Here is a 13,787-nt window from a genome sequence, read left to right on the forward strand (position 1 = left end):
CTGATGAGGATGATGATAATCACCATAATGGTGCTTAACTATTTTAAACGTGTATGAAAGGCACTCAGGTGATTGCTGTAATTAAACTCTAAAAATGATGAGTTCAATAAAGTTGTATGATGTTTCCTCAGGAAATTATAAATAAATACATATTCAATAAAAAAAAAACATAAACTATAAGTAGCCTAGATTTGGGCCTTTTTACAAACATATAAACCCACATACTGTATGTAGACAGGACCACTCAGCCTGCTTTCCTGTCCACTGAACTACATGGATGGATTACTGAGCGGGCCTACTGGGCACAGGCCCAGATGGTGCCCTGGCCTTCATGTGCAAATTGTCACTCAAAGAGACAAGTACCAACTAGGAAATGATGATAAATAGACACAAAAAGACCACTAAGAAACCAAAACAGCTACAAAGAGACACAAAGCAACTACAAAGAGATGAAAATTACAACAAATAACAATAAAATTCTTCCTATCCAGGACAGGTGTTGAGGCCTATGTTAGAGAAATGCATTGAGGAAACCTTTAAAATTAAAGTATCTGACTCCAACAGCAAATCCTCTTACCAATTCTCTTGATGAGCAGGAGACATCTAAGTTCTTAGTTTTTACATTTTATTACAATACTTCAAGGAATGTGCAGTTACAGAGTCTCTGGGTTCAATCTACACGTCCCTGACATCACATTAGGCTGGTCAGTTCATGGAGGTTGGACCCCTTTCTGTCCCTGAAACCCAGTTTTATAGCCTAACAGTGTTTACTGATAATGTCGGTAGAATCTCTCCAGAAGGTGCGTCCCTCTCGAACCGTTGATTCATCAGTTTAATCAATATAGGGACACGTCATGTCACCAAGCAGAGAAGACCGTTATCTCCTCTGCCCAGGACACCAGTGTCCTGACCTGGTACCAAAACATTCAACACGACCTCCTGCCTTGTTATGACTTGCAGAGATATTAGTGGAGACACAGATGTTGCAATGTGCACATAAAATACAAAGTTAGTAAGATTCTATCATCACAAAAACACATATTGTATATGTATTTTGTGATGATATTGTGAATCTTACTAAGTTTAAGCAGTTGGGATAAATGTATTTAGAGTAATCATAGTTTCTAAACCAATATTAACACACAATCATAATCATTGTATCAAAAGCATATTGCATGATTAATCCATAATTGCATAGAGCGAGGGCCGACACACAGTTCGTGAATTACGCATGCATTTGATAGTGACCTTTGTCACACATATAGTGACCCCCATACACAGAGACAGAATAACAGATTATTTCTAACACCTATTGTAATAATAATCTGCCCATGACTATGCTTGGCATGAGAGCTGAAAGTAATACTTTAGAAATTACTTTCACTTTTAAAAGGTAGGCAGATATTGTCAAAGCTGTTGTGATTTCACGATGTAGTTTCCTCTTTTGTGATATATCAAATGTATGTATTTCCACTGAGGCTCCCATGACTATTCAGAAAGCCAATCTGTCAACATTCTACACGTTTCAGAGGAACCAAGAAATTTGCCCCAGGTTCACAGAAATGTTTATTGTCTAATTACTGTTAATTAGAATTCATTGTTTTAGAGTAGGTTTCTTGTCTTTGCAGTAGGTTGCAGTGCCGTACAGCCCCTTATTTAGAACATGATTTTGCTGGACCAATTCAATCCCATTTTGTCTATCATGATTTAAACAAAAGGCATTTATGACAAGAGTGTTAGTATAAAGTATTGTTATAAGTAGAGAAATCCTTGTGAGAATTTTTTTGTATTTATGGTCTGCCTGGTTATCATCCGATATATTCAGACATTTGCATGTGCATTATAACAATTTATAGTATTCATAATGCCCCTTACATTAAAGTTTGCTTGGCTTACACAGGAAAAACAACATGTCTCAAAACTTGTATATCAGAGCAAAGAAGTAGCATGAATGAACAAACGAAAAGAACCTTGTGACTGTGTATTTCAATTAATTTAAACACAACCCATCTACACTGAGATACTTTGGGATTCAATGTGAAAACCCTCAGCAGGAGAGGTGACATCAAAAAGAGGCATTCTAGATCTCTACTCTCAATACCCTATTTACTTGACGGCTTAAATTAAGACTTCTTTATTTCTGATGGGCTGTAATTAAAAGATTTAAAGTATGATTACTAGATTTGATCCATTTTACTTTTAATATTCTACTGAACTTGGTTGTCTCCACGAGGTGTTTGTTTCTGATATAACCTCTGTCTTCATTATTTTTCTTTCTTTGTGTTATTCCTTCGGTACAAATTCTGACCAACAGGCTGAAGAGGGATGGAAACTTTTGCCATTTAATAAGTATTCTAGTTGGTTTCCTATAAAAATCTGTAACCTGAGGAGTTCTTTACTGTGACACTTTAAGTGCATTTTTCTGCTACTTTTTACTTTTCCTCAAGTAAAATATGTCAGTACTTCCTCTACCACTGCATAATATAAAGTGAAATATTTAAACTACAGTATGCACTCACCAGCCACTTTAAGATTTCAAAGATGGTCTGCAGACCTTGGTTGTAACAAGTGGTTATTTGAGTTACTGTTGCCTTTCATATAATCTGGCATTGACAAGGCTTTTTGTCTGTTCCTTCATAGTTTTGATGTCTTTAATATTAATCTACAATGTAGACAATATAATAACAATAAAGACAAACCATTGAATGAGAAGGTGTGTCCAAGCCTTTGACTGGTACTGTATAAATGTACAGTTCATAAGCCCCGTGTCTATATATTGTCACTCAGCTCCGATCATAATAGAAAATAAAATAATAAATTAATAATAAACTGTGTAGCTAAAATAAAGACAGGCACTCAGCCTTGGACAAAAATGTCCCACTGAAATCTATTAAAACCACTTTTTTTTTAATCCAAGGGCCATTAATGTATATAATCATGCAGTGTATTATATCATGTTTTTGATCCACATTTCATCATGGTCATTTTAATATATTTTTCAATGAAAATTTGAATAATGATTATTTCCAATATTGTGATTCATTATAATAATTGCACTTAGATATATTTCCCAAATAGTGCAGCCCTATTTGCCACACAGTGAACTTGGGTCTTTGGGGCCCACAGGGCAGTTGTCCACTCGTTAGTCCAGCAGTTAAACATATGTCTTATATGTATACATCAGTAGAGGGCAGCATACGCTAAGCATGTGTAGGTTGGCTGGATACATTTCAATGACAATGTTTACAACAGCAAAATAAAGCCAAAACTAAAATAAAAACTCCAGTCAGTGATAGTCCAGTATTCCATACTAATGAGTGTGCTCTTACTGGCTGTCAGCATGATCCTAAAACATGTCGTAAATCTATTTAACACATACTCTGTTTTTAGAAAGGGTTATGTGCAGGTGTTGTTCATGTGCTTCAATGGTGTTAATAAATAGTGGTGATGTATACACACTGTGAGGAGCAAGCCTAAGGCGCATGGAGACGTTTGCATGAGAAAATGTGTTGACTGGGTTGTAAATTGTATGTGTGGTGTGGTGTGGTGTCAACCTAGGTGAGATTGACAGTGACAATGGCGTGCATGGTGAGAACAGTAAAATCTAACCTCCACTGCTGGTAGGTAGGTAGACAGTAATGAGCATTCCAGCATTAGTTTCTTACAACAGTCTCACACTGGGGGGAGGGTGCCTTTCATTAAGTGAGATTAAATCACATCTAATGCTTCAGCAGCATGTCCCCGAGCCAAAAAGCCACCCCCCTCCTGCTTTAAAAATAGACAAATGTATTTCAGAAAAGATTTGCTCTTTTTGTTGGTGGCGGCTTGACAACCTGTTTTAATGTTCCAGCAGCATGACTTGGATGTCACAGCGTGTGGGAACAAGAGGACGTGTAAGACGATGTTTTTGGACGTTGCCCTTTTCCTGATTCCACACCCACCTCCTCTTCACCAGCTCGCGACATGTTCTGAAGCAGTGCTGCTTTACACCCGTCAGGGCCGATCACCAGCCAAGATGGGCTGAATGTGGCACCGCTGGATCCAATGCGACAGCCCAGAGCGATGGTGGACAACATCTCGTTTAGAGTAAAAACAGGATGACATCAAGTCTAAAGCAGAGACAGCAAAACCTCTTTTTTGATCTCTCGTGTCACGAGAGAGGCTGGAGAGAAAGAAGAGTCTGGTAGAATATTCAGATCATAAATTAGATTTATTTTGATACAGTATGTTGTTATATTCATTCCAAATGTTTGTCATTTCATAACTAACTAAACGATTTTCTGAAACCAAGAAAAACCCTGCACGCCTGAAGCACCATGATTTTGTATTGTTTCTAGTATGTACAATTACATATACTCCTATTATGTCTGCTTACAGTAACTTATACTGTACATAAATATGCCATACATAAACGTTTTTGCATTTTACTATGCATATGTTTTACTTCTTACCATGCACAGGTTTCTTAAACCTGAAGCATAGGCACTAGATTTGTCCTTGTTTCAAAAGAAAATAATAAATGGTAACACTTTCTCGGACACCCATATCCATAATGCATGATAAACATACTTATCATACATTATAATCTGCTTATAATTACAGTTATAAGCATTCAGAAATATTCACAATGCTTTCAACAATGACCATAACATTAAAAAAAAAATTCTGATTACTTGAGGTCAAGTATCATAATAGTTCATAAATGGTTGTCACAAGAATCATATTGTATAAGAATTATTTGTAATGCATTATAATAGCTTAACCCTATAACACATTATAACTATGCTTATAATGCGTTATAGACATGGGCTTGCAAAAGCAATGTCAGTCAGTAACCACCAATTAGAAACTTTTATGATATCTGACCTTATAAGTTATTATTGTTATAAATCATTATGAATATTTATGAGTGTTTAAAACTACAATAATAAAGTTCCATAAGTAGATTATAAATATGTTTATAATGTGTCATAGACATGGGCTTCCGGAAGTGTTATCCAATAATAAACCTCTGCATCCTGATGTTCAATCCTTTCCTTTCTGTTTTGGCAAATGTTCAAAAACCAAGAAAAATGTTTTCATCTAAAATATTTTCATAGAAAAAGATGAACAGCTCATTTAACAGACATTCCAAGAATAGGCATTACATTCATTAGAACATTAACCCATGCAAATTACAGCAAAGATGGATCTTTTTCTAGTCAGGTTTTAAGCCTTTGAGTTCTTTTTTAGTTGTGTTTGCTCAACCTTACACATAGTATGAGGGATAGTCACAGCGCTCAGTGACTCTTTGTCGAACAGCTTAATGGGCTTGTGAGTGTGCCTACACAGTTACAGTAGAGCTGAAATACAATGAAGGCAGACAAGGTGCTTTGTTGGTCTGATAAACCTCGAGTATGCTTGCTTGTGAAACGACACTCGAAAACCTTACTGATGATCTTGAAAATGCTAAAGAAATTGTATGAATAAACTCCTTGTGTGTTTGGTTTGAATATCCTGCTCTTGTCTTTGGCAAATGTAATTCACTGATTCAGTCTTACATTTTTACATTCTGGTGTTAAAAAAAGAAAAGAAAAAAAGAACAATCCTTTCATTGAAGGCTGTAAAATAACTGTTGTGCTGTTCTTTAAAGGTGCCATGTGTAACAATTTAAACCAGCATACCAATGTACAGAACTATAAGCTGTGCTAGCTTGGTTGTTTTTATCATTAGGTAAATTAATAGGGCAAAGGTTAAGACAACTACTAGCCACTATTTACCACCACTGGTGATCCATTATGACTGCTTGGATTTTTCAAATGTACACCTTTATTTCAAATAAACTGTCACAAATGATATTGCTACTTGCCTTCATGCCTCTTTCTCTTTACGGAAGGAAAAAACATGTCTGAACTATTTTTCTTTTGGCATTTCTAACCATCTATCATCTGCCATTGCCAGAAACAATCAAGCACACATCTGAACAAATCTAAGCCAGTGCCACACAATACATTTTTTTTTGTAGAATGCAGACAGAGCCAATCTTCTTTGTGTGTTTATGTTAATTGCACAGACTACAACATTAAATCAGATTCAAAGCAACTACAAGGAACATATATAGCTCATTATTAAACCCTCTCTATTTAATATTTTTTATTACCTACATAAGCAAACAAGACAGTCAGTGAGAATATTGGCGATTTCTATGTAGTTATTCTAAATGCTTGTAATGCTGCAGTCAGGTCCAATTAAAACAAATCAGATATCAAGCCCAGAACCTCTTTTAGCTTAGACTCCAGAGGGAGTGACCAGTCCATCATGGACAGACCGAGATCGATCTTTGCTGCTGCCTTTGACCTGCAGTCGGAGCTGCTGTGCAAGGCAACAGAGCTCCAGTGGGAGGTGGAGAACTGCAGCCCACAGCAGGAGCCAATACACACATCATGCTGCTGGAGACCCACACCGTTTTGCTGGGCCCACTGAAGCAAAGGGAGGCATGGACGAACCAGAACCAGGACTGAGCGGGGCAGACTGTCAAACCCTGCTGCAGTAAAAAGAGCAGATTTCTAATAGGATTCTGGTGCTCATTTAAATGCCTTTCCACAGCTGCTGCCAAAGTCTACACACAATCAAAGTTCCTTTTAGCTGATTTAATGTGGCACTGGTATACTGGTGTGAAAATGATACACATAGCACCTTAAATCTACATTCTCCTGTCTCACACACACACACACACACACACACACACACACACACACACACACACACACACACACACACACACACACACACAACATCAACTAGTCAGTGCTTAATGCAGTTTAGCATGCGATAATTCTGCGTATTTCCTGCTAGTTACTGTAGAAAACCTTTTTCATGCAGTTTTTATCTCAGGCACGTAATCGTGACAGAGAAAGACGATTAACTTAGAATAGCTCAGGTTTTGTAACACATTTTCCTCCTGACCTCTTTTTAAAGGGTAGGATTTTTAGAAATTAATACTTTTAACATCTGATGTTTATCTTATATATTTCTATTATATTCAGGGGGGCCAATTGTAAATAAGAAGTTGTACCCAAATGGCAGAACGGTCATTTTTCAAGTGTAAGACAAGTGAGTGTACAGTGAAGTTTTTTCCCTTTTTTTCCGCCCACCTACTCACAGATCCAGTATGAGAAGTCATATAGACATGTACCAAAACAATTCAAAGAAAAAAAAAATACTGATGAGTCACATTACAGCAGTTCCTCGTAAAAGAGCAGGTATGCCTGAGAGTTGAGTACCCTTGACTCTGGTACCGTCTGGACAGTGGTATCACTGATGTACACCCACTGGCCCTGGAAGCTGCTGCCGGCTTCCCTCGCACCTGAAACACACACACACACACACACACACACACACACACACACACACACACACACACACACACACACACACACACACACAAACACACTTTACTATTATGTGATGTCATTAAAACAAAATAAATAAAAAGCCACTCATGCTTTGCTGGTGGTCTTCTTTTCTGATTAAAGTCCAGAGTATGTGAGCAATCAGTGCACAGATAATGTGGATAAGCTATCAGAAGATGGCTCAACAACATCAGGAATACTATCCAGTGAAGAAGATAGACCGAGCCAAAATACCATAAACATTATAAGCTTCTCAACGTCACAAGGGGACCAAAAGTTGCACTCTGCTCCAACCGTCAAATCCTTCTGCAACCATGATAACTTTAAACTGAGATTGCTTTACCCGCTGCCGTATGCAGACATGAAGAACAACAGGACAACAACAAAAGAACCATGACATTTTTGTATGCAGTTGCTTAAATGTTAAAGGTTACATTGTATCTGGTAGAGATGTTCTGGAAGCCAGAAATTATAGAGGTAAATTATCTTTTTTATGCTTTAATTTATCCCGCTTATTGATCCTGTTATTTCTTTGTTCTTTAATTTTTTTTTTTGTTATTTTGTCCAGGGTTCGCCCGAAGATAATACTTCTTATATTATAGGAGATGCGGACTAAATCAGGCATTACTCAGGGACTGTGGAGGGAAGGAGACTCATCGCCTTCCTTTTCTCATTGGTCAACATTGGTCCATAGAGAAGTAAAACTCCAATTCCAAAACAGTTGGGATGCTATCTTAAATGTAAATACAACAAAGTGGTATCAATTGCTAATTCTTTTTTATATGTTATTAATTGATATATATATAGTTAGCAGCAAGGACAAATGTCTCCTTGTTTTTTTAACAACATGGATCTAAAGCTCAAAAAGCTCTCTTTGTAGACAACTCCTTCAAGGTCAAGAGTGAAGCCTGCTGCAAAATACTGATAACTTCCATTAACAGCACACAAACAAACATACAGAGAAAGATATAAAAAGGTCTTGAAGCGGCTCTAACCCTGACCTGAAAGGTTCCTGTGGTGCTGCTCTATTTTCCTCTGAGGAGCACGCACTTTTACATATGCAGTGTAGTGGCCTCCCCGCATCGAGCCACTATGTTCAACAATCCCATACAGGCTGTAGAGGACACGCTCACCAGCTGCCAGGTTCTAAAAAAAACCAAACAATTTAAAAGGTAAGCGAAACGAAAATGCACAGAAATAAATGTCTCCAGGACCAGTACCAACCAAGGACATTCATTATAAACTAAATGACTGAGCAAACAGGGATCTTAGCACAGTAAACTGTGGTGACTGTAAGAGAAAACCCTTCTTGATGATGAGAACAGATTAGTTTAATTCAAGAACATTGTTTTTTTCTTTTTCTTTCTTAATACCTTGCAGGAAGCCGAGCAGAATGGAGCCAGATCCAAAATCAAGGGAAAGTCAACATGCCGATTCACTTTTCGTAAGTTCATCCCTGCCTTGAAATAAAAAATAGAAAGGCAGCATTTTAACATTTAGGGCTGCAGACCAAAATACAGCTTAGGATATGTAAAAAAACACACACACACAAAAAAAAAACCCCACTGCTGCATCAAGTACAACATTTGACTATCTGCTTGTAAGCGTGTGCTGCTTACCTGATGGAAGCGTTTAAGATGCAATGTAATGACAGGAGGCAGTAAGGATATCAGCATTTGCTTTCTGGCACTGGTGTAAATCTTCTCCAGCTTCTTGTCTGCGCCATTAAACAAAAAACAGGAAAATGTCAGGTTTAACTCTTGAAACGTTATTTCCGTTTCATTTAAACTAACAAAGTTATGAATCTCATGGAAAAAAAGAAATTTGAGTGATAATGACAGACACTGGAAACATAAATTGTTTACTCAAGGCCCATTGGAACATTTGTTGCCATAGAGAAACGGACAATTGCAAAAAAAATTGTCGCTCTTCTTTTTGACACTCGACACGGTCAGTTTTTGCAGAAATATAAGTGTTTTGAACAGTCAGATAGCAGTGAATTGAGTTGCATGAAGAAAAGAATTACGCTGCAGAAGTGAATTAAGAGGTTTCTATTGACGCTTTGTTAGTTTTTTAGTAAAGTTAGTTTTTTAGTAAAATCTAGTCATTGTAATCTTTTGTAACTGGGAAAACTCAAGCTGCTCAAGGTCGCTCTGCTCCATGTAGGAAACTCCAAACTTTTTCCATGATGAGAGTTTGACAGTCTAAAGATGGAGTTTGGATGTGGCGAAGGGGTGACTCCCAATAGTCAGCTATTAGGTGTTTCAATCTGCCAGTAAATGGGATCATCATAGTGGCTTATTTCATAACAGCAGTTATGAAACAAAGTATAATTCCATGGAGGTGCTGAATGTTTGTCTTTCCGTTGAATTGATTGGTTTCTCACAATAAATCATGATATCTATTTGTGTCTATTTTGGCATTAATATCAGCCATTTAATAAAAAATATAAATATCTTTGATTTTAAACAGTCTTCTTACTGTGTGTGAGTGAATCATGGCAATACCTGATTTCAAAAAAGTTGCCTTAACGTAGTCTTACACGTAAATAAAACACAATGCAATAATTTGATTATGCTTTGTGACTTCTGTACAACGGCAAAATATTTTGTGTTCAAATTGTTAAACTTTAGATTTTTGTAAATATACACTCCAAAAATACTATACTAAGCTGCAAGTCCACAATCTGCAGGATCATCAGCGCCTCAGAAAGGCTAAATATCAACAACATAACGATACTGTTTCAAAATCAAAGACTACATTTAATAATCAGAGCACTCACATAAGAACATAGCAACTGTCTACAGCGACAAAGACTTCAATTGAAGACTGGCTGCTCTTCTTCAAAGCTCCTTAAAAGGGTCTTTGTCATTGCAGATGGTTTTTGTCTTACCTGCTGAGCTGCTCTTGCGCAGCTGTTTCTGTCTGCGTTCAGTGCAGCTCTCACACAGCAGCTTGTTGTTGCCCATGAGAAGTTCCACAGAGGTGAACTGGTGGAGGCAGGACTGGATGGAGCACTCTTTGGAGCTGGGTGTGTAACTGTGGGACAACGCCTGGAAAGCCCCCTGGTGGTGTTGATGGTGGAGGTTATCTCGTGACTGCGTTTCTCCCTGCTCCTCTGGAGAACAGTGTGTAGAAGGACAGCAGTCCCCAGAAGTGAACCCGAGGTTGACTTTAGACACCGCAGTAACTAGCTGCTCTACAGCGCCGCCTTGCCTGGTGGAGGATGATGGCGAGGGGGAGGAGGCAGTGACGGGCGTAGGGGATGGAGTGAGGGTGGAAGTGGACGATGGGGTGGACGTGTGTCCATGGCTGGAGGAGGAGGTGCGTGGGGCCCACTCGCTCTCTGAGGCCTCACTGTCAGCGTCATTACTGCTGTCCTGAGCACCCGAGTCTCTTTCACTGCCATCTGATAGGCTGCCGGCAGCGGCCATCTTGCACACCGAGACACCACGGGCTGAGCCACCAGCCACCCCCCCCTCCTCCTCTGGCCGCTCCGCACTGCAGCCCGCTCCCTTCTCCTCCACAGAGCTGGAAGACCTCCTGCTCTGCTGTTTCTGGGGGAAAGGAGAAAAGACACAGTCGCCCCTTTCAGAGATGCAGACTTTTAAACGTCAATGCTACGGTAAAAAATAATCTTGATTCATTTTCCCCAAAGAGTTACTCTGGCCATCTGCAGACATAACAATTTTTGCTCAAATGTGAATTAAAGCATTCACACTGGCAGTCACGATACACAAAAAGATTCATACGCTGTTATGGATGATATTTTTACAAGAGACTAGAAAAGGATGCTTTCAGTGCGGTGCCGTGAATAAAGGGATCATTTTTAACCTTTAGTCCCATTAGAGGGGTAGGAGGGGGGGACAGGGGATCTTTAGGGGGAGATAGCAGGTCGACAATAGATGCCATATAGAAGTAGTGTACGTCATCTGAAAACTGACACCTGAAGATTAATTTGAATAGCAGCTCAGCACTGTGTGGCAAAATAAATTAAACTGACATTTAATAAAAAAAATGCTTTTGTACACAATAATATGTGTATCCGTTTGGAGACGATGATGTTATAAAAACAACACTGGTATGATATAGAAAAATAAAAAAAAGACAGGCAGATAATATCTTTATGAGAAGCAAGAATATAAACAGTTAGGAGAGTCAGGATTAACAGGAAGTCAATCATGGCACCTCCCGGTTGCCTCCCATCGGCTTTTAACAACCAGGTGAGGCCACACATGTGAGGTCTTTGTTTTAACGCCCTGACAAAGAACTAGTGGTCAAAACATAATTAAGCCCCTAGAATAAAGACTTTTTAGTACTCAATATTTCCTTCCTTGTTTATTATTTTTCCGCATATTTTGGAGTACCTGGATCGTATTCCTGTTTATTCTGCCATTTTCCACAAGCAGCCGACACATTTTTGATTAGTGGTTCAATATACAGAGCAAACAGCCATCCAGACCACTTTTTAAATGCAAAACTTTTCACAAGAAACGTCTTTAACGTCACATTCTTTACATACACACGCCTACCTGCCCACTCAGCTTCCTAGTGTTTCTGTTGACAGAGTGTGCTGCAGAAAGAACCTGATCACTGTGAGTCAAGTGGGTGTCCGGCTCCCGGCTGCCCTTCCCCAGCCTACTCGGGTTGGATGGTTTTGACATCTGAGAACAACAAATAGAGCACAATGAGTTCTAGGTGGAACCACAAACAACATGGCAACAAATAACCCTGCAAAACACAAACCAATTACTAATCTGTCTAATAACAGTGGCACTTAAGCCTTTTCTTAGGTGGCTTATATTATTTTGCTGCTTTCCCAACCCACAACTGTACATGGCTTTCCTTCCATGTCAGTACTCTTACCTGCTTATCCAATCTTAAAACAATAAGATGTAAGCTTAGTTATTTTAAACAAGATGACATTAATTGTCAAGAAGGTCTAATTCTGCAGTGCTTACAGTGTCACACAGGCCATTAAATGGAATAGAGTCATCAGTTTTAACAAGCTGGTCATAAGCAGGTACATAACAGGTTTTGTTGTTTATATGCTTTATCTATCCACAGCCTTACACGGCGTTGCTTCCATGTCAATACTCTTACCTGCTTATCCAATCTAGGGGGCATGATCTACGGTAGGTATTATGCTATGAATGATAAATGAATGACAACTATGAAGTACCTCATACAACCCCACTTAAAATACCTGGACCATCCCTTTAAATTAGATGTACTAATTAAGAGGGACAATCATCATCCTTTAATATCCTTTACATTGAATTTCCTCATGAACAATTGTAGCAGCTCACCCTCTCTTCTATGATGGGTAGAGATATGTCTATGAAAGCCTCCTTCACTGTTGATATCTGAAAGACAAATCACATGTAAATCAGTGCCTGCATATCCCGTATAGCTTACTAAACAGTCTAAATAACATAACAGCCAGTTGTTAACAGTCTCTCTGCTGCAGATTTTCAAAAGGCCTGAGAGGAGATCTAGGAAGCAGTTGTTTTTCTGCCATTTCCTCTCCAGCTCCACACCTGGTGCTCTCTAACTTCAAGGATGTTCATTAGTTTTTTCTTAGCGGCATTCGCTTTGTTAACAACTCATGTTCCCACATGTTATTGTGCCGGCTGCAAACAGTTTATGTTTGAGCTGGTCATTGAAAGGCTCTTTCTCATCGATGCCGATGTCTGTTAATCTGCTCTACTTCCTGCAGCAAAAAAAAGCTAAAAGGTCCAAAAAGTTTAACTGTTTAAACATGAGGTTGGCTGAAAAAAATGTGGACTTGTCGACCCTGTGATTCATATATATGTGATTCTTTGAAAGCATCACATTGAGCTATGACTGATTTACTTTTCTATAGTTCACCCACATACACTTACATGTTCACACTCTTCACACATTATTGTGTTGGTCAGCTCGCCTACGAAAATGCGGTCAACGAAGTTCATCTTCACACCTTCCTTTCCGTATGCTAGTGGGAAAGAGAGAGAGAGTTTTTCACTAAATAATGTCATGAATAATCAGTTCACACCATTTAACCATTCTGATCACTATTGTATTTCCAATTAAGACATCATTAGATTAACCAAGCTTAAAATAATAAGATGTAAGTGTACTTTTTAAAATAAAATTACATTAATTGTCAAGAAGGTCTTATTCTACAGCGTTAACAGTGACATGCAGGCCATTAAATAAGGAAACAGATCGGTTTTAACAAGCTGGTCATCAGCAGCTAGTTTTGTTAATATGAGTAGAATTTTTTTTCTGTAAAAAATAAGGGTTTATCTAACAAAGACTATACTGTGATCTGCCTTCCATCAGACCATCCTTTGGCTGATTGGTTGTATTTCCATTAACTGCCACAAGATGGGAGTATTGATCTAGGCCAGC

At 38.5% G+C, this 13,787-nt stretch overlaps 1 protein-coding gene across 2 annotated transcripts in view; it reads right to left on the minus strand.

The window, feature by feature from the left end:
• Positions 1-4,191: 4,191 nt before the first annotated feature.
• The window catches only part of usp45 (ubiquitin specific peptidase 45), a 40,075-nt gene continuing 30,479 nt past the window's right edge, over positions 4,192-13,787 (minus strand). For both annotated transcript variants that reach the window (XM_059339539.1, XM_059339538.1), the window contains exons 11-18: positions 13,277-13,368; positions 12,701-12,757; positions 11,924-12,055; positions 10,285-10,948; positions 9,011-9,108; positions 8,765-8,851; positions 8,393-8,537; positions 4,192-7,345 (exon numbers count right to left, since the gene is read on the minus strand). In XM_059339539.1, the coding sequence (XP_059195522.1) occupies positions 7,215-7,345; positions 8,393-8,537; positions 8,765-8,851; positions 9,011-9,108; positions 10,285-10,948; positions 11,924-12,055; positions 12,701-12,757; positions 13,277-13,368 (1,406 nt within the window). In that variant the 3' untranslated portion in view covers positions 4,192-7,214. The remainder of the gene's footprint in view (positions 7,346-8,392; positions 8,538-8,764; positions 8,852-9,010; positions 9,109-10,284; positions 10,949-11,923; positions 12,056-12,700; positions 12,758-13,276; positions 13,369-13,787) is intronic.

This window comes from Centropristis striata, chromosome 8 (assembly GCF_030273125.1).
Source record: "Centropristis striata isolate RG_2023a ecotype Rhode Island chromosome 8, C.striata_1.0, whole genome shotgun sequence".
NCBI lineage: Eukaryota > Metazoa > Chordata > Actinopteri > Perciformes > Serranidae > Centropristis > Centropristis striata.